Source organism: Hemiscyllium ocellatum, chromosome 7 (genome assembly GCF_020745735.1).
Source record: "Hemiscyllium ocellatum isolate sHemOce1 chromosome 7, sHemOce1.pat.X.cur, whole genome shotgun sequence".
NCBI classification, from domain to species: domain Eukaryota; kingdom Metazoa; phylum Chordata; class Chondrichthyes; order Orectolobiformes; family Hemiscylliidae; genus Hemiscyllium; species Hemiscyllium ocellatum.
Genome location: NC_083407.1, coordinates 52,227,747 through 52,250,107, shown reverse-complemented (window position 1 = coordinate 52,250,107; position 22,361 = coordinate 52,227,747). Strand labels below are relative to the sequence as shown.

At 38.7% G+C, this 22,361-nt stretch overlaps 1 protein-coding gene across 3 annotated transcripts in view; it reads right to left on the bottom strand.

Annotated features, from left to right (window-relative positions):
* Positions 1-1,002: 1,002 nt before the first annotated feature.
* fap (fibroblast activation protein, alpha) overlaps positions 1,003-22,361 on the bottom strand; it is a 77,302-nt gene continuing 55,943 nt past the window's right edge. For all 3 annotated transcript variants that reach the window (XM_060827880.1, XM_060827879.1, XM_060827881.1), the window contains 7 exons: positions 19,607-19,801; positions 19,380-19,434; positions 14,338-14,437; positions 8,657-8,721; positions 7,097-7,169; positions 6,679-6,752; positions 1,003-1,436 (listed from right to left, as the gene is read on the bottom strand). In XM_060827880.1, coding sequence (XP_060683863.1) covers positions 1,338-1,436; positions 6,679-6,752; positions 7,097-7,169; positions 8,657-8,721; positions 14,338-14,437; positions 19,380-19,434; positions 19,607-19,801 — 661 coding nt within the window. In that variant the 3' untranslated portion in view covers positions 1,003-1,337. The remainder of the gene's footprint in view (positions 1,437-6,678; positions 6,753-7,096; positions 7,170-8,656; positions 8,722-14,337; positions 14,438-19,379; positions 19,435-19,606; positions 19,802-22,361) is intronic.

Sequence of the window (22,361 nt, the reverse complement as noted above, 5' to 3'; positions counted from 1 at the left end):
AGGACATCATGTTGAGGTTTTACAGGATGTTGGAGAGACCTGTACTGGAGTACCATGCGCAGTTTTGGTCACCCTGCTATAGGAAGGATTTTATTTAAAATGGAGAGGGTTCAGAAAAGATTTACTAGGATGTTGCCAGGAATGGAGGCTTTTAGTTAAAAAAAAAATAGGCTGGGAACTTCTTTCACTGGAGTTTAGGAGGTTGAGGACTGATCTTATAGCAGTTTTCAAAATCATGAGGGGCATTGATAAGGTGAATAGGAAGAGTCTTTTCCCGAGGATGAGTGAGATCAAAACTAAGTGGCATATTTAAGGTGAGAGGAAAAAGTTTTAAAAAGGACATGAGGGGAATTTTTTTTTTACACAAAGTGCTTCATGTGTGAAATGAACTTCTAGAGGGAGTGGTGGATGCAGGTACAGTTACAACATTTAAAAGACATTTGGATAGGTACATGAAAAGGAAAGGCTTGGAGGAATATGGGCCAAACTTTGGCAAGTGGGACTAGTTGGAGACTTGGACAGCATGGATTAGCTAGACTCAAGGGTCTGTTTCATGTTGTATGACTCTAAGAGATACCGTGTGGAATATGACACAAACATTGCAACTTTTTCATTATCTTATCATAATTCTTCATGAAAAAGGCCAAATTTAATAATGTGACAAACTTGAAAGTGTGCAGTGTTTCAAAAGGACATAAATCAGAGAGAAGTATAATACTGAATACTATATCTCTGACCTGCCTCCTTATTGAGTACACTCCATCTTTGTTATCCACTGATTCTCTACCCATGCATCCGTGTACTTACAAGGTTGGCCTCAGAATTGTTATCTATGGGAAGTTTAAGCCCTTACCTACCCACAGATAACAAGGTTCTGGTGCACAGCTCCATGCTCGAACAGAATCAATTAATTTACCCTCCAATTCCTCTTCAGAAATATCAACTGTGATTGATTATTTTTCTTCACAGAACTGGCACTTTAGAAGAGACTGAAGCTTGCACTGAGTAAAAATAATTATTTATTAGTAAGAAATTATACCAACTTGTTCATTTTTCAAAATATTTAGTTCTTAATGAGACCTGCAATCATGACAACATATTTACCGAGATCCAAAGTGCAGTGTTTGTTCAAAATTATGTAACATTGCCAACTGGAATCTGCACAAGAACTGCAAATAATATGCTAATCATTTCGATACAGAGGTTTAATCTTTATTTTAGCGGGAACAAAATAAACACACACTTTAAAGACGTAGATTATAGTATTTTCCCAACATAAATGCTCGAAGTAATGGAATCAGCATTGTCTGCCATTTATTGAAAAATATTTTCCTGCATTAATTGTCAAAAAAACATTGCTGTAGAAAATTGGACATGTGGACATACAGATGAGAGTAGGCAAGACCGCTTAGACCATGGTCCTTGTCTGTATACCACTGAAATAGAAAGAAAAAACAAATCAGTATTTATCTTGTTTTGAGAACGTTGATTTTTCTAATCCTCCCAATAATCAATTGCATAAGGTTTTCTTAAATCTCTTCTTAATATTCTGAAATAATTCCTGATTTTCCTATTTAGAATTGTTGATGTCCATACTTACTGTTGGGCACTTCCTGTAACCATGTTCAATACTCATGCTGAAATCCGTAACCATATTTTAACATTCTGTATTTATCTTCCATGCCAAGGAGCATGGAATGGTCTATTTCAACATAAATAATTTTAGTTTGAAAATCATCAGCTTAAGTGAATGTCTATTCCCTCATTGCTCCATCTTTACCTCCAACTTGCTCTCTGTTTGAGCTTGACTTATCATAGCCTGTATTTAACTGAAAAGAGAAAACTAAGTTATACTTAGATAGGCGAGTGTTTCCTCTATCCATTCCAATCTAAATCCTTATAAATGAAAAATCTGCTGTCTTCTACAGTCACTCCTCACAAAGCCTTATTCTAATGTGAACCGTAGAGAAACAGGAATAAGGCTCAATTCTGTTCTGTCATTTTCATGAGATCATAGTTAACTTTACAAACACATGCATTGCTCACTCTCATACTATAGGTGTCAGATCGCGATGTGGTGATGCCAACAGCATGGGTTCAATTCCCACACTGGCCGAGGTTACCATGAAGGATTCTCTTTCTCCCTTGCCTGAGGTGTGGTGATCCTCAGGTTAAACCATTCTCATGTTAAATGAGAGAACTGCCTTTTGGTCTGGTGGGACTATGGTGACCTTCATTGTACTATTCACTTTCAATCATATAACCATGCAGTTATGTCTTTTGTAAGAATGAATGTCTTCTATTGTCTAGTTCATCTGCTAACTGGATTACTAATCTATCTTCAATTCCATGATTGTTCATTTCATGTAAAACGTTTTGCTGACTTTAATTGTTTTTCAATTATCTTAACTTTATATCATAGTAAGCAATACAATAATTTATAGGTAGGAAGAGAGTGTTAAAACTTATCAGCCATTCCTTGAAAAAACAGGCATGCTTTATGTTAAGCAAATACTATTTCAGATTGATAGCGAGTACCAGAATTGCTGCCTTTTTATTATAGGTACACCGTGGGCAATGTAAATGTAAAAGATAATCAGTGCCTAAAACACTAAACTAAATTTGATGTACAGATCAAATTAATTGTTTTCTGAATAACAATATGTGCGAACTATATTATACAGTAGCAAAATAAGTCATGCTTCCAATTTTAGTCAATACTGCAATAAAACTGAATGAAATGGAAACATATTGACGTGGATAATAAGAATTAATCTCAGTGCATCAGCCATTTGAGTTCATGAGTTACTTTTTCCTTTACATGGATCACTCAAAATAATTAAAGTTACCTACATTACAGAGAAAAAAAAAATGACAGAAAGGTGGACATCTGTTATTGCTTCTTTTGGAGAATAAAGAATTAATCCAGGATAACTTTCCAACAAAGTGCCTTGAGATTGTTACTCCTGAGTAATCACACACACAAACACATACTCACACACACATGCACACAATATTGTATATATCTTTCCTGCTTTGCCAGAAATTTAGTTTAAAACCCTGCTTCCAAACACACATGGGGATTCCACTTAATTCCTGCCAAAGTCAGCTGTATGGAAAATGTTTGGAGGATTATGCTGTAAGCCCCCCAACAGTCACTTAGAGTTTGAGGAACAAATATATCGGCAGATTATGGAAAAATGCAATAAAAACAAATTTGTTATAGTGGGTGACTTTAGCTTCCCATATATTGAATGGGACTCCATTAATGCAAGATGCTTAGACAGTGCAGAATTTCTACCATGCTTCCAAGAGGGTTTCTTTAAACAGGGTAAAAAGAGTATGGGGATAGTTTAACTAGAGGACAGACCACACTGAATCTTTTCCTGGTTAATGAGTCTAGCCAGGTGACTGACCTTTCAGTGGGAGAGCATTTTGGAAGCGGTGTTCACCACTCTAAGTTTTAAGGCAGCAATGAACAAGGATAAGTCAAGCCCGCACAGGAAGATACTAAGTTGGGAAGAGGACAAATTATGTCAGTATTAGGCAGGAGCTCAGGAATATTAGCTGAGAGGAGCTGTTATCAGACATACCCAAATTTGACCAGAAGAAAGCGAGGACTGCAGATGCTGGAGATCAGAGTCGAAAGGTGTAGCGCTTGAAAAGCACAGAAGGTCAGGCAGCATCCAAGGAGCAGGAGAATTGATGTTTCAGGCATAAGCCCTTCATCAGGAATGGGCTATATCCACACTTGACATGTGGGAATTGTTTAAAGACCTGCTTGTGAGAGTTCAAAACTGGTATGTTCCAGTAAGGAGGAAGGATAGCAAGGTAAGGGATCCTAGGATAATAAGGGAGGTTGTGAATTTAGTCAAAAGGTAAAAAACAATATATGCAAGGTTTAGGAAGCTAAAATTGGACAGGGCCTATGAGGAATATAAGGAAAGCAGGAAAGTACTCAAGCAGGGAATGGGGAGATGTTGGAAGTAGACGAGAAGAGGAACAATGAAGGTGGCCTGGAGGGAATGGTCACTGTGGAAGTCTGAATAGGGAGGGGAGGGGTACATGTGTCTGGTGGTGGCATCCCACTAGGTGTGGTGGAAATGTTAGCTAATGATCCTTTGGACGTGGATGCTGGTAGGGTTGTGAGGACTAAGGTGGAACCTATCACCATTGTGGGAGGGAAGAGAAGGGCTGAGCACCAAAGTGCAAGGGACAGGTCAGATCCAGCTGAGGACCCTGTCAGCCACTGTGGTCTATCTCGGTTCAGGAAGTAAGTGGACATTTTGAAGACCCCCTTGTTGAACTTGGCACCATCGGAACACATGATGGAGACACTGGGAGAAGGGAATGGAGTCTTTGTAGGAAGCAGAGTGTGAGGATGTATAGTCAAGGTAACTGTGGGAATTGATGAGTCTGCAATGGATATTAGTGGCCAGTCTATCCCTAGAAATGGAAACAGAGATGTCAAGAAAAGGAAAGGAGGAGTCAGTCAGAGATAGACCAGATGAAGGTGAGAGCAGGGTGGAAGTTGAAAGCAAAATTGATAAAACATTTCTAATTCCAGACTAGAGGGGGAAACAGCATCAAAGATGCCATCGATTTATGGGAGAAAAGACTGTGGGGCAGGAACCCAAGCAGAATTGGAACAAGGAATATTCCATGTACCCCACAAAGGGACAGGTTTAACTGTTCGTGGTAAACACCTCTGTCTCAGGCTTGCTGCTGTGCTCTAGCAAAGCTCAGTACCAGCAGGCAGAACAGCATCTCATTTTCTGTTTGGAGATCTTGCAGCTTTCAGCACTCAATATTGAGTTCAGTACTTTTAGGGCCAGAGAACCTTCTCCCAAGTCTTTACCACAACACCCATGCATCAGGTCTTGTCATCACAACTACTGTATTAGCAGCAATTGATCTCCCCAAGTTTACCTTTATCCATTCTCTGTCCAACTGTTGTTCTCTCTCTGAACTTCATTTTCACCTGTTGTGAAGTCCATCTCCAACCCCCACCACACCATCAGCAAATGTACCAAATTCTTTCTACCCACAAACAGTTCTGAAGAAGGGTCACTAGACCCAAAATGTTATCTGTTTTCTCTCCATAGATCCTGCCAAACCTGAGTTTCTCCAGCAATTTAAGTCACCATGACTTTTTGAATTTTTCATTTGACAAAACACTATCTTTGAATTAACCTAATACATATTGATGTATTAACTATGGGACAGAATACCTATATTTTTGAATGCTATTTTGGGACACTGATAAGAATTATTACTAATATCTATTTTGCATTGCCTTAGTATTGGTAGGATGTTTAAGTGAATTGTTTACAAGTGCGTGAATTACTGATAAGGAGATATCACATTGGTTGTACAACTGTTTTGCACCTAAAAGGCTATGTCATTTATTTATAATGGAATGAAACATGGGAGGTTGAGAAAATAAATGAAAAATACATTTCTCTCAGTCTACATGCCTCTAAATGATGGACGGAAAGCAGGTGACTGGGAAGGGTTAGTTTGGTTTATTTCTTGATAAGAGATAAGTAGGAGTTATGATTAAAGATCAAAGTCTGGAAACTCAGTCTTCTTCAGCATAGTTTCACCATTGATTTTGTGGGGAAATTCTTCTGTGATACAGCTCAACACAATGTTGCTTCAGAGAAGAAAAAGGCATTATCTGTGCTGCTAGCGCACAAGGAATCCTTGACTTTGTGGGATAAGTATCTATCGTCACTGCTTTTAAGAATATATAATATGTTTCTCAACAAATTCTACGTGATTTGTAAACACAAGTCGTTCATACCTTGTGAGATCAGGCACAACTGAAGATTCCATTGTTCTAAATTAAGAATATTGAACTTACATAACTCAATGAAAGGAGTTTTATGCCACAAAACCCCCAATACCTACAGATTGCTTTGCTTAGAACCAAGAAGGCTGAGGTTAACTTAATTAATGTGCATAAAGTTATAAAGAGACTTGATAGTATAAATAGGATAACCTATCTACTTTAGCAGAAATGTTAAAAAGAGGCACAAATTTAAATCAAAAGAGCAAGATTAGACAGGGGATGAGGAAGCAATATTTTACTCAGAGACATGGTGGGCAAGTGAGTCTCACTGTCTGAAAAGGTGGTACAGGCAGAAACCTAAAAACTTAAAGAAGTACTTGGACACCTACTTGAAAAACCCAAATCTACAGAGCTATGTACCTCATGCAGAAAGATATGATTAGGCTGGGTAATTCTTTGCAGGTTTATACAGGCATAATGGGTTAAATGGCCTCTGTGTTTTAAACATTCTGAGATTTCTATGAAGTACTCAAAAATTACAGCTCACAGCACAACTCTTAATAACCAGAAATTGATGTGCAATTTGTCCATTAAAGATATCTGCAACTTTAACACACCATCACCTTTCCAGCAAGAACCAATATATCCCTGGGTTATATTCAAGAGGGAATGTAACTGTTATCTAGAAGAGATATGGGGAGAACATGGAAGAATGGCACAAAGTGAAATACATATTTGGAGAGTAGGAACAGATACAATGGGCTGAGTAGCCTGTTTTGTCCTGTAATGATTCTGTGATTCCATATGAAAAATAATCCAAATAAGAATAATAAGGCATAAAGTGCATAAGGTGACGTTTTAGTAACTGCTAAGCTTTAACGTACCATTGCTTGAAAATCTACTTCTTTATTAACAAGAGCCTTTGAAATCTGTGCTGCCTGCTGGAAATGGACATTATCTGAAAAACAGAGAGTATTATTGAAATTATATTCCAGTCTGCTTGATAGGTTAAAGCTAAAGCAAACAAGTTATATTAGCTGGAAGTGATAATTCCAAGTGACACATTCGAAAAATCTTTCACTGGCATAACGCTTACCTAAAGATAATGCATTAAATTGAACAAATATGCATCTGTCAATATATACAGACAATTACTCAGATGTTTAATAGTATGTCTAATGTTTCATAATGAAGTATTATTGCTTGCTCAGTATTTGCCCTGTAGATTGGTTTCCGATCTGCAGTTAAATATAACTGTGATTTACTTAAGATACCGGACGATTCAGAATCTATCAAACTCACCATCTGCTGTCCCGTGGATGAGGAGATAATCAACAAGTCTGAAATTTTCAGCTCTTTCCATCACAGTAGAATTCTGGGAAACAATTATAAGAATAAAAGAAAACTTGCTAAGTTAAAAAGTGATGACTAAGAGCAAAATGTTAAAAGAATTACAAAAGGTGCATACGTTTTAAAATGTAAAACATGTTTTTCTTTGACAGAGCGGTGCTGAATAAAAAAAACTCAGGTTCATTCTAAAATAAATATTTTTAAAAGTAGCCAGATTAGTTTGTGATTTTATGCTAATACACAGGACACGAAATACAGATCTTTTACAAATACATTATAATGATTACACACAATTAAAAATAAATCTGAAACAAGACTTAATATATTTAATTGGGTTGCATATATTAGGACTGAAAGGGGTTGGTTGAGTTTTGAATAAGGATCACTGGACTCGAAACATTAACTCTGCTTTCTTTCTACAAATTCTGCTTGACCTGCTTCTCCAGCAATTTATGATTTTGCAATTAGTTAGCTCAGTTGGCTCAATGGCTTACTTACAGATCGTTGCCAACAAGCTGGATTCAATTCCCAAGTCAGCTGAGGTTACAATGAAAGACTCTGCTTCTCAAACTTTGTCTTTGCCTGAGGTGTGGTAAAGCACCACACTCAACTTTCTTTAATAAGACAGTACTCCAATTGTAACTTTACTTTTATATGCACTGAAGCGTAATAGCGAATTTGCCGTTAGTCATCCTAAAAAAATAAAGGATTAACTAAATTTGAATAGGAAATTATTCTCTCATTTTCATATGGTCCATCTCCAACTCTTCTCTTCCTAGTTTTCTCCACCTCAATGTTTTGTAGATCGCCTTGTTCACAAAAATGAACCACTCCAAAAGATATCTAGATGACACTTCCTCTGCTTCCTGTGAGGAATCCATTCTCTCAGTTTTTCTGTCTCATGTTCTGATGATGGGAACTTCCACAATAGTACGCCTGAGATGTCTCGGTTTTTCTGAACTAAGAAGATTTTTCTGTCATTCAGTCTCTCCTATACTTCATCATATCACACACCTTCTTGTTGTTCTGACACATCTGCCCATTGCTCAAAGCCTATTACACCTCTGAAATAAAAACATAAAGAAGCAGCATTCTGAAAGTTAATGCTTCCAAATAAATCTGCTAGATTATAACCTCGTGTTGTGTGATTTTTAACTTTGTATTAAATTGCTAGACTGAATGATCTACTCCTGTTCTTATGTTCCTAGGTAGTAAAACCAATGTGGTCAGGAAGAATGTAGCCTATTTTTGTTTTGGGTTCATTAGTTGCTTTTCCATTCCATCCTGTTTGCAAATACAAACTGACAGAAAGACAATATTGGGTTAAAGTTTACCTCAACAATGTTGAAAAACTGACTAAATCACATACTAAGATGCTTTTGCACTCATTAGGTTTACCCTGTATTGAGGTCAGGAGACAGTAACAATGGACAAATGTAATACCAGTATTTCACTTGATCCTGTGGATTCCTGGTCTGGAGAGTAATAATAAATTCACCCAGTGTGGCTCACCTTGTAGAACGGAAGGTTGTCATTCTCTGTTGGGTAGCCCATGTAACGTTCAGTATACATACTATCTGTAATGTTTGAGACACAGAGAATTTTTATTCAAAGGATCAGTAAAAGATATACTCAAACGCATGAAAACCAGGTTTCTTCTCTGGATCAGGACATATCATTTGAATAAACAATTTCAATGCCTATGTTGACTGCCTGTGTATTGTGTTATGCATCTTCTGATTCCTCTGTCATTCATGACAATAGATCTTCATTACATTCTTAATATGGCTATTATTTCTGATACATCTCATTGCTCATTGGATCTCAATTTGAAAAATTTAGTGTTCTTGTAGCACAGTGACAGTGTCTCTGGACTAGGAGACCCAAGTTCACATCCCATTTATTCCAGAGGTATGGCATAACATATCTGAACAGTTTAATTAGAAAATATCTATGAAGATATCTCGTTGCAGAGGGTTCAAGGGCAGAATCAATCTTGCTGGAAATAAGGAACAAAAAGGGTATGATAATATTAGTTGGTGATCTGCAGACTACACCTAAGTGGTGAAATGCATGTAGAGGAACAACTCTGCAGTGAAGTTACAAAGAGATTCGAACAGTACAGAATAACTTTAATTGGGAACTTAAACTAACCCGATGTAGATGGGACAGTATTGGAATTAAATGACAGAGAAGGAAAAACATTCCTAGATTGTGTTCACAAACATTTCCAACAGCAGTATGTGTCTCATACAACTGGAAGGATGCAGTTGGACCTGGTTATAGAGTCATAGAGATGTACAGCATGGAAACAGACCCTTCAGTCCAACCTGTCCATGCCAACCAGATATCCCAACCCAATCTAGTCCCACTGCCACCACCTGGCCCAAATCCCTCCAAACCCTTCCTATTCATAGTGATTGAATTAGATAAAAATGGGGAATTATCTACAGGGGTCACTGAATTATAAGGTTTAGGATGATGATAGAAAACAATAATAAGAAACCCTGAATAAAAATAATTAACTGAGACGAGCAGAGTTCAACAGGGCAGTGCTGGCTCAGACAGACGTAAGGTCGATGTGAAAAAATGTAACTGAACAATTGGCTTTCTTCAAAGAGGAGATGGTTTGAGTACACTCAGTGTATATTCACTTGAAAGGGACAACAAACAAATCCAGAGTTTCTTGGATGAAAAAGACAATAGAAATTAAAATAAGGTCGTGACGGCATAGTTTGATATGGTGCATGTGGACTTTCAAAGGCATTCAATGCAATGATACACAATAGTTTTGTGAGAAAAGTTTCAGGTATCGATTAAAAGGGGAAGTACTTATATAGATATGAAATTGGCCCATGATAGGAAACAGAAAGTGATGGTCATCTGATACTTTTCACACTGGAGGAAGGTTTGAAATGGATGTCAGCTGGCGTAGGTATTGGGTCCTCTGCTTCAAACATATCTATTAATGTATGCAGGAGAAATTTGCAAAATTTCCAGAGTATGAAATTTGGAAGCATTTTAAACTATGAACATAGTTTTGTGCTCCAATAGGACATTGACAAGTTAATGGAGTGTGCAGATAGATGACAAATGAAGTTTACTGCAAAGAAGTGTGAGGTGAAGCAAATTGATGGAAAGGACATTAACAGATGTATAAAATGGGGGTACTTAGTGGATATAGGAGCAGAAGGACACGCATATATATATATGCATAGATTACTGAAGGTGGCAGTAGGTCATGTTACCTGGCATAGGTATTGGGTCCTCTGCTTCAATTATATCTATTAATGTATGCAGGAGAAATCTGCAAAATTTCCAGAGTATGAGATTTGGAAGCATTATAAACTATGAACATAGTTTTGTGCTCCAGCAGGACGTAGACAAGTTAATGGAGTGTGCAGATAGATGGCAAATGAAATTTAGTGCAAGGAAGTGTGAGATGAAGCAAATTGATGGAAAGGACATTAACAGATATATACAATGGGTATATTTAAGGGATATAGGAGCAGAAGGACCTGATACATATGTGCTTTGATTACTGAAGGTGACATTAGTGAATAGAAGGACCTGCATGTATCGGTGCATAGATTACTGAAGATTACAGGTGGAGACAGCAATTATAAAGCATACAGTATCTTTAGCTTTATTAATAGGGATATAGAGTACAAAAGCAAGGAGGTTATACTGAAAGTGAAGAGGACTCTTACAAATACCAGCTGGTGTATTTGGTACAGCTCTGGGCATCAAATTATTGAAAGGATATGAACACATCAGAGACAACGTAGAAGAGGTTTATAGAAATAGTTTCCCGGATGAAAAACTTTGTTTATGAGGATGGATATAAGATATTAGGACTGTTCTCTGTGGAGAAAAGGCACCTAAGAGGAAATCTGATATCAGGTATCAGAACCTTAAGAGGTTTGATAAAGTAGATTAGGAGAAATGGTTTCCACTCATGATAGTATCAAGAGGTAACAGACTTAAAGCAATTTGCAAATGTGATGAAGAAAAAAATGTTTTCACATTTGGATTTGGAATGCACTGATGAGAAATTTGGTAAAAGCAACCAATTGAGACAATCAAGAGAGCATTATCTCTGTTGAGATAATCATCCAGTATGTCTGGGGAAAAGGCAAATGTCCCTAGTTATGAATCTCATTGGATAACTGATGCAAGCACAATGGGTCAATTGGTTTTCTTCTGTTACATGACTTTGTGTTTTCTTCTGAACATAACTTTGTGTTTTTGTTTGATTGGTTCTTCCAATCATGTTCTCCTTTTGACTTTATACAAACTCAAAACCGTGATATCAGTTTTATTTATTTGGATAAGAGTGAGAGTTATTAAGAATATTAAAGATTTCGTCAACAGGAGGATAGTTGGGTAAGTTTGTTTGATTTTTTTTTGAGTATTTCAAAAAAATTGCTGGTATTATTCAAAGGGTTTTTGAGCCTGCACATAGTGGACAAATTGCCCCAAATTGCTGACAAGTAGATGGCCTCTGAAAGCCAGATCCCCTTTCATGGCTTTGAACCCTGTCAAATCTCCTTGTGACACCAGGATAAAAATCTTTTATTTTCTCACCATTAGATTCCCTTGGAATAACCTTCAGCTTGTGGTCCTCAAGATCCAGACCAACCAACATCTCCTGGAGACCTGTCATACTTGCCAGCATGCCTGATAGGGTTGGAAACTCATCCATTATATCTATCAACTCTTAATGAGCTGATAGTTAGGATATCTTGCGAGTGGGAATACCATGACACGTGCTATGTAACATGGTCACCGCTCCACTTAGAAAAGCAGGAAGGAAATTCTCCAGACAAGTCCAGTCATCAATGACTACATTAAAACATATTCTAAATTATCACACACCTTCTAAATATTACATGTCAGTTTGGCAACCACTTTTAGACTTTCCTGTCAAAAGGTTACTGATTCTAAAGAATAATGGCTTGTGGCCTCTCTGAGGGCCTGTAAAACTAGAGGGCATAATTTTAAGATGAGAGGGGAAAGATTGAAAAGGGACCTGAGGGGTAACTTTTTCATATAGATGGTGGTTTGTATACCAGAGGAAGTGATAGATTCACGTAGTTACAACAGTTAAACTTATTTGGACAGGCACATGAATAGGAAGGGTTGAGAGGGAGCAAAAACAGAAAATGCTGGTAAAGCTCAGCAAGGCTGGCAGCATCTGTGCAGAGAATCAGAGTTAACATTTCAGGTCAAGTGACACTTCCTCTGTGTTAACTCTGAATTCTCTCTTACAGGTGCTGCCAGACCTGCTGAGCTTTTCCAGCAATTTCTCTTTTTTGTTTCTGATTTAGAACATCTGCAGTTCTTTCGGTTTTTATTCAGGGTTGAGAGGGATATATCCAAATGTACACAAATGGGAAACAAAAACAAATTGCTGGAAAAGCTCAGATCTAGCAGCATCTGTGGAGAGAAATGTTTCAAGGAAAATGACTAAGTAAATGGAACTAGGTTAGTTTGGGAAACTTGGTCAGCATGGATAGCTTTGACTGAAAGGTCTGTTTCCATGCTGTATGATTCTATGACTCCACCAAAATTATTGAGTTTAAAATACCCACTCCTTTAATGGTCAGGGTTGCAGAGTGGCACTTGCTACCCTCATTCTTATCTTGGGCACATTAATCCTACAAGATGTAACCTGGGTGGAAATCATAGACTCAGACCTCACCAACCATTCTTAGAATCTTAAGTCTCTCCTGTCTTTTACACAGATGATGACATGAAAATCCCAGAACTGAACTGAAATGAAAGAAATATTAATTGGCACATGATTTAAAGGAGAGAGAACTGCACCCGGTTCAATTAAGAAAGGAAGAAAAATAATGAGAGTTTATACTGAGTTTGAGGGTAAATGTTAAGTGACAGAGCAATCTCACTTTACAGTAGCAGCCATGCCATTATGATGTTAATTGGGGGAAGAGAGAAAAGTGTTCGATTGAACTGGGGAGGAAATGATTGAAATTGAATGGAAATGGAAGATCTATGCAGGCTTCAAACAAGTAGAGAAAAAGTGGAAGACCAGATTAAATTACAGATGGAAACCGGGTCCAAAATGAAATGGGAGCTGTGCAATAAGAAAAAGTGCCTTAAAAGAAATAAGTAGGAAAATTGTATTACATTTCTGTGAACTAGCTCAAAAGAACATGGTGCATGTATGATGTGACTGTGTATATGTTGATGTAGGATAGTTACATTGAGGCTACTTTTCAGAAAAAATTTGCAAGTTGAAATGTGATATCCCGTTGCTTATACATATTCCAAGATACAAAATGTATCAATTAAAGTATAAAAGTTCTGAAAATTAATAGAATGCATTAGTTAATCATAAAAATTCATATTTTTCAAGGGACTACAGACAGGATTTTAGTTCTGGCTTGAGCGCTCAATTTGGACATCAAGTGGGAGTTACAACCATCAGTTGACTGTGATTTTCTCTGAATTGGCCAATTATTCGCCAGCAGGTGGGTTTTCAGAGGTCGAGAACCAATGGAAGGCCCTCCTGGACAGAAGCAGCTCCAGGCAGCTGAGAGAGGTAGGGAAGCAGGAGGGTACCCCCGTCTTGAGCTGTCTTTTCTGCAGCTGAAGAGCCACCATTGTAGGGTGGCAGTGGACTCCCTTGCACAGAGTAACTTTAGCTTGAATCTGCAGCCTGGTAGGCAGTGGAGGCTGATGCTGGCAGTTCATGCTCTGACATACCTGAAATTCTGTCTCATGACTTTTCCCTATGAGTGCACTATCAATATTATGCCTTGAAAATATAGATATTTAATATTTTAAAACTTTCATGCAAGACGTTTCCCAACCGCGCACCCCCCATCTTAAAAAAATTTTTTAAATGCTCGATGTGCTGCTCAAAATGTGAATTCATGTAATCACTTGTTTTTGTAAAACATAAGCTTACAATCAGGACTTCTTTTGGAAGATCATCAGTTTCTGTTAAGTTTGTAGGTTGCAGAAATCTTATCAAAATACACCATCATATTTTCTTATTTGACTAAATCATCCAAGGAAATTGAAAGTGGATTCTTTCTTCAGGACTTACCACTTAGCCAGCTATCACCAGAGAGGTCAGATGTAGATTAGACCATCAGGCACAGGCACAAATTTTAATTGAATATTAAAAATTATCAAGATACTAAAAAAAAATTAGAACATACCATAATATGTCCAGTTAGACACGGGGGCAACTGCAATTCCACATTTAAACACCTTACTGCCACTTCCAAGTACCATTGATGTGACATATCCTCCATAAGACTGAAAGATGGATGAAAGCAATTGGTCATTTTTCAGTTACCGTATATTGATAGGTTGTGTGCAAATGAGACAAAGAATCCTTAGATTTGTCAACCACAAATGAGATGATCAAAACTCTCAAATTGTTCTTAGAATGCTTGACTGGGTAGATGCAGAGAGGTTGTTCCTCTTTGTGGGGCACAGTCTCTGAGTAAAGGGTCACCCACTTAAGACAGACCTGACGGAGGTTTTCTCAGTGGGTAGTGATTCTATGAAATTCTTTACCACAGAGGGCTGTTAAGGCTGGATTATCAAGTATATTCTAGGTTGGTTTTGGTAAGTTTCTGATTATTAAGAGAATCAAAGTTATACGGATAAAGCAGGGAAGTGCAGTTAAGGATTATTAGTGTCACCCATCGAATGGTGGAAAAATTCAATGGATTGAATGGCCTACTTCTGCTCCTACATCTTATTGTCTTAAGTATATTGAAGATAACTGAAATAAAAATTGGCAATCTCTGTAATCCAGCTATTTATCTAAGTTTTGCTTTTATAAATGCTAATAGACCTGCTGCATATATTCAAAATGCTGATGTTTTGGTTGTCAAAATGTTGCACTGCTGAGATTTGGGGCAAGTTATTTTTCAAAATAGCTGAGTTTTGATTTTAAGAAGTTCAGTTTGAGTGCAACTCCATTTTTTTGAAGAAGTTGGTGGCAGTCATGGAGGCAGAAAAAACTGGTCTCTGTGGACTAATGCCCCAGTGTTTCTGTTCCTCCAAATCATGTAGGTACAGTGGATTGATGCAGAATGACAGCTTTGTAGCTACTTCTTGGACCATTGTATTGACTTGAATAATGATATTCTGGGGTCAGATTTCACCTATAACAATCTAGCATTAATAGAAGTGACAAGCAGATCAACATGTCCCCAAGTTATTTTAGTTGGATGACTCAGTTTAAATAGAGTCTCACTCACTCAAACTAGAGAAATTTGGCGTGGGACTACATTTGAGAAACTTTATTTGTTAAGAAGCAGATACTTGCAAGCTATCCATAAGATTAGTGGGAGGCACAGTGGTTAGCACTGCTGCCTCACAGCGCCAGGGACCCAGGTTCAATTTCTGCCTCAGATAACTGTCTGTGTGGAGTTTGTACATTCTCCCCGTGTCTGCATGGGTTTCTCTGGGTGCTCCAGTTTCCTCCCACAGTCCAAAAGATGTGCAGGTCAGGTGAATTGGCCATGCTAAATTGCCCGTAGTGTTAGGTGCATTAGTCAAGGGTAGGGGTCTGGATGGATTACTCTTCAGAGGGTCAGCATGGACTTGTTGGGCCTAAGGGCCTGTTTCCATACTGTAGGGGATCTAATCTAATTTTAAAAGAGGGGTAGAAAATAGATACTGACTGGTACAATTTCAAGGAAGGCAAAAGAACAGAGAGACCATGTGTTTGTGCAAGAATTAACAAAATAGTTTACATTTTAAATGAAATCTCACTTTTCATAGCTAAAGACAGACTATAACAGCCAAGGCTTCCCATGGTAGGCTGGTAAGCAAGGTTAGATCACATGGAATACAGGGCGAACTAGCCATTTGGATACAGAACTGGCTTGAAGGGAGATAGAGGTGGTGATGGAGGGTTGTTTTTCAAACTGGAAGACTGTGACCAGTAGAGGGCCACAAGGATCAGTGCTGGGTCCACTACGTTTTGTCATTTATATAAATGATTTGAATGTGAATATAGGAGATAGTTAGTAAGTTTGCAGATGACACCAAAATTGGATGTAGTGGACAGCAAAGAAGGTTACTTCAGAGTACAATGAGATCTTGATCAGATGGGCCAATGGGCTGAGGAGTGGCAGATGGAGTTAATTTAGATAAATGCCAAGTGTTGCATTTTGGGAAAACAAATCTTAGCAGGACTTATACACTTAATGGTAAGTCCTGGGGAGTGTTGCTGAGCAAAGTGACCTTGGAGTGCAGGTTCATAGTTCCTTGAAAGTAGTCACAGGTAGGTAGGATAGTGAAGAAGGTGTTCGGTATGCTTTCCTTTATTGGTCAGAGTACTGAGTACAGGAGTTGGGAAGTCATATTATGGCTGTGCAGGACATTGGTTAGATTAGATTACCTACAGAATGGAAACAGGCGCTTCGGCCCAACAAGTCCATACTGACCCTCCGAAGAGTAACCCACCCAGACCCATTCCCCATATGTACCCCTGACTAATGCACTTTACATTATGGGCAATTTAACATGTCCGATTCACCTAAACTGCATAGCTTTGGATTGTGGGAGGAAACCGGAGCACCCAGAGGAAACCCACACAGACACAGGGAAAATGTGCAAACTCCACATAGACAGTTGCTCAAGGGTGGAATTGAACCCGGGTCCAGAGCTAACCAATGAGTTACCGTGCTGCCCCAAATTGGAATATTGAATGCAATTCTGGTCTCCATTCCAATGTAAGGATGTTGCGAAACTTGAAAGAGTTCAGAAAAGATTTACAAGGATATTGCCAGGGTTGGAGGATTGGAGCTCTAGGGAGAGGTTGAATAGGTTGGGGCTGTGTTCCCTGGAGTGTTGAATGCTGAGAGGTGACCTTACAAAGGTTTATAACATCATGAGGGGCATGGATAGGATAAATAAACAAGGTCTTTTCCCTGGGGTGGGGGAGTCCAGAACTAGAGGGCATAGGTTTAGGGTGAGAGGAGAAAGATGTAAAAGGGATCTAAAAATCAACTTTTTCACGCATAGGGTGGTGTGTGTATGAAATGAGCTGCCAAAGGAAGGGGTGGAGACTGGTATAATTGCAGCATTTAAAAAGCATCTGAATGGGTATATGAATAGGAAGGGTTTAGTGGGATACGGCCAAGTGCTGGCAAATGGGACTAAATTAGGTTGGGATGGACGAATTACATCTAAGGGTCTGTTTCCATGCGGTACATCTTTATGATTCTATGACTTTAAACTGTGTTAAGCTTATACAAAACATTCAATTGGCCCTAGCTGCAATGTTCTTCTCAGCTTTAGTCATGCAGCGATCTGCAAGCCCAAAGCAAGGCTTGCATGAGGCTGATTTTTAACGTCTCGTTATGTAGGGGAGGACAAAACAAAAATCTGGGGCTTCATAATTAACCGGCCTGCACACTCACAAATACATTAAGGTGGAGATTCGTGTCTAATTCTGGACATCAGGCGTTTGAAAGAAATTGAAGTCTTTGGATAGTGCACAGAAGAGGTATTACTAGAATGGTTGCAGTGATGAGAGATTGCAGCTAGACCAAGAGACTGGAGTAACTTCAGCTGACCTCCTTATAATGAGGTAGAGGTTCAGTGATTAAGGTATTTTAAAATCGTGATTATTTAGAAAGAGCATATCAAGACAAACTCTGTCCAGTGGCTGCAGAGTTGATAATAACAGGTCACAGATTTGAGGTGACTATCAAAGGAATCAGGGGTACATGAGCAAAGGTGTTTAACATGGTAAGTGTGTAGTATTTGGAACTCACTGCTTGGTAGATAGGTGCATACCGATTCAATAATAGCACTAAAAATAGAATGGGATAAAAATTGATACTTAAGGTGGAAAAAAATTTTTCGACATAAAGAAAGACTGGCGAACGATACTAACTCAAATGCTTTTTGAAAGAGGCAGTGTAAAAGGATGGGCCAATCTGTGACCTGTTATTATCAACTCTGCAGCCACTGGATAGAGTTTGTCTTGATATGCTCTTTCTAAATAATCACGATTTTAAAATACCTTAATCACTGAACCTCTACCTCATTATAAGGAGGTCAGCTGAAGTTACTCCAGTCTCTTGGTCTAGCTGCAATCTCTCATCACTGGAACCATTCTAGTAATACCTCTTCTGTGCACTATCCAAAGTGCACATCTTCTGTGGAGAGAGACGGGTTATTGTTTCAGGTTAATAACTTCTTTTTATCAGAATAACGTGTTCTATTATGAGGTCATTGACCTGAACCATTAATTCTGTTTCTCTCCACAGCTGATAAATGAGGTGCTGAACCTCTCCATTGTGCTTTGATCTTATTTCACATTTCCAGTATTTTGCTTTGGTTGCCTCCCGTGTCGCATTTCAATTCTGTGAATGTTTTGTCCAAAATTAATGTGCTTCCTTCATAACAGGAGCTAACAAGGTAAAATAAATGCAAAAGTAACATGTATACCCTATCCCAGTAAGCTTAAAATTAATCTAACTTAACAGCTTTCTTTTGGAATGTAATAAAATTTAGAACAGTATTTTGTTAAACTAGTGATAATGTTTTCACAAGTAGCTGCAATGTCTAATATGCCTTGGTGTGACGTTATTCAGGAAAGGGACTGGTTGCATCATCCCTATTGAGTGGTAAATTAACTGATTTTGTCAAGTCACATTTGGTGCATTAAAATGGCAGGTGGCCTCCAGCAGAAAAAAAAGCAGCAGCGTGGCACTGGGAAAGTACAGCAGGTCAGGTAGTATCCAAGGACAGGGTAAGTCGACATTTCAGGCACAAGCCCTTCATCAGAAAGCCCATTCTTGAAGGAGGACTTGTGCCTGAAACGTCAACTCTCCTGCTCCTCAGATATTGCCTGACTATGGCTCTGACTCTCCAACATCTGCAGTCCCCACATTCTCCCAGCAGAAAAAAAATAGCCAGGATTCCCATTTTGATGCTCATACAGTGACTCTCAAAATTATCTGTGCACATGGAATGGCTAAATATATCTGAATACATCTGTTTTACCTTTATAGTTGAATAATCTGCTATTAGTCATTTTCATGGCCCAGAAAATGAAGAGTAAAAATTGCCCTGTTTATTAAGTACACCCATCTCAACTATGTCCTAAATTAAAGTCGCTGCTAGAATTCATGTTGCCTTTACCGTTAACATGATACAAACTAATCCTAATGTACAACAAACCAATAAGAGGTTACTTTTACCAAAAATAAATTTGATAACTTACCCAGCCCCAGATTGCTATTCTTTTCTCATCAATGTATCCCATTTTAATAAATTCTCTGCAGAGAAACAAAATATTGTTCAGTGTCTGAGCAGATAAGCTAATATTACAAAATTGTGTTCAATAGCAAAAATGATAAGAATTTTAAATTTATAGAAAGTTAGAAGAAATTATGGCACTTAAAGCACAATCATAATGCATGATATTATTAACTTGGATTAACGGTGCACCTTGCTGCTGTGATTTGATCTTCCACTTCATAAGTTCCCAGCCTTCGATATATTGCATGCATTATTTTGTCACCTTGATAAGCACTTCCCCTCCCATCAAAACTGGCCACAATAATCTCCTCTGTACTGGCAAGGTAAGTCGCCCATTCAATTGAGAAGCGGTCATCAACTTTTTGACTGCCTGGTCCTCCATAGCTGAAAGAAACGTCACAACAACAGTACCAACAAAATTTCTGAAAAAGCCCTGAGGTATTCAATTGTGGAAATACTTTGCCACCATCAAATTTACTTATAGCACCAAATGTGAGTTAATAATAGAAATGTTTTTCTTGGTTTTACTATTAGCCAAATATGAACATTCAAGTGAATTTGTTTGCCAACTAAAGATTTTGAATTATTTTCAAAATTTCAAAGCTTGTAAATTAGTATGATTTCAGTAAATTATCCATATATGAAGTAAATTAATACTTGTATCCAGCAACACTATTGGAGAGACTAGAAAAAGTTACAGCTCCACCACGTGATGATAACACAATTTGCAATTGAATTGTACTGATAGTTTCATTAACATCTCATTTGCTAAATTAACAAAGACGTCAACAGGATGGGAGGCGTACAAGGCTTCCATGTGGATCTAAAAGGAGCATTCATGTTCTTCATGTTCAAGAAGAAAAGATCACAAATTTAAAGTGATTTATCAATGTAATACGTTAACCAGCTTTTTCACACAGCAAGTAATTGGGTTCAGAATACACTGTCTGGAAGAGTAGTGGAGGCAGATTCAACTGATGTGGAGATGCCAGTGTTGGACTGGGGTGGACAAAGTTAAAAAACCCCACAACATCAGGTTATAGTCCAACAGGTTTAATTGGAAGCGCTAGCTTTCAGAGTGCTGCTCCTTCACCAGTAGTTGTGGAGCAGGACCATATGACATAGAACCTATAGCAAAAGATTACAATTTCATGCAACTGAAATGATATATTGAACAAACCTAGATTGCTGTTCAGTCTTTTACCTTTTAGAATGGGTTGCAGGTTTTGGTTCATAAATATGTCAATCCCAGAACTTTTTTTAAAATCACATTCTCGAGATAACTTAAGGTTTTATTTTTAAAAAGTGACATCTCAGCTCAGATAATGCATTAAAGGTGTGAGGTTAGAGTCTGGCTGCACCCCAATCTTGAAACAGACTGTTTCTATTTCCAAAGTGGAATTTGCAAAATATTATATGGATTGATTGCCTGCAGATTGTGCATTTTTGAGCAAAATAGAATGTATCTGCAAATATAATTCTGCAAATACAAATTCATCCCACAGACCTATACATGTGTGCACATGCATCTGAGACAGAGACGGAGAGAGAGTATGTGTTTGTGTGTGTGCAAGCTTGGTAAAGTGAGTGTGCTTGAATGTGATGGAGTCTAAGCCTGTGAGAGGGTGCGAGTGTGGGGAGTGTGTGTGTGTGTGTGTGTGTGTGTGTGTGTGTGTGTGAAAGAGAGTGTATATATGAGAGAGGGTCTGCGTGAGTGTGTGATTATGTAAGCGTGCATGTGTATGTGTGCTTATGTATGTGTGTGTTAGTGTGCATGAGAGAGTGTATAGCATGGTGGGGTCACCTGTAGCGTGAACCCAAGGTGCCAGTTGAGGCCATCCCCATAGGTACCGAAATTGGCTATCAGTCTCCACTTGGCCATCCCGAAATCCACCTTGGATGATGGCCACTAGAAGATCCGAGGCCCATTGTGCCTCCCTGTCTGGGAGGAAACACCCCTGCTGGTGATTGTTGCGCTGTGTCCATTCATCCGTTGTTGCAGCATCTGCTTGATGTCACTGATGTACCATGCCTCGGGGCATCCTTGCCTGCAATGTATGAGATAGACAACATTGACCAAGTCACAAGTATCACTGTGTATGCGGCAGATACTCATGTGACTCGGTCAACATTGTTTATCTCATATGCTGCAGGCAAGGTGCCCCAAGGCATGGCACATTGGTGAGATCAAGCAGGTGCTACGACAATGGATGAATGAACACAGCGCAATGATCACCAGACAGGGACGTTCCCTCCCAGTCAGGGAACACTTCAGCAGTCAGGGGCATTCGACCTCGGATCTTCAGATGACCATCCACCAAGGCCAGCTTCAGGATCGGCAACAACGTAAAGTGGCCGAGCAGAGACTGATAGCCAAGTTCAGTACCCATGAGGCTGGCCTCAACCGGGACCTTGGGCTCATGTCACAGTACAGGTGACCCCACTACACTATACACACTGACTCTCTCTCTCTCTCTCTTTCTCTCTCTCTCACACACATGCACACAAGCACATATGCACACACACACACAGAGACTTATATACTCACACACTCACGTAGACCCTCTGTTATACACATTCTCTCATAGAGACACACAAACACACCCCCCACACACACTCTTGCATAGGTTTATATGCCACCACACACACACATACTTTACCAAGCCTGCGCACACTCTCATGTGCACTCACACGTGCATACTCACACTCACATGCACGGACACACGTATAAGTCTATGGGTGAATTTGTAATTGCAGACACATTCTATTTTGCTCAAAAAATGCACAATCTGCAGGCAGTCAATCCATGTAATATTTTGTAAATTCCACTTTGGAAATAGAACCAGTCTGACTCAAGATTGAGATAGAGACAGACTCTAACCTCACACCTTTAATGAATTGTCTAAGCTGGGATATCACCTTTATTTTAGAAAACTTTAAATTC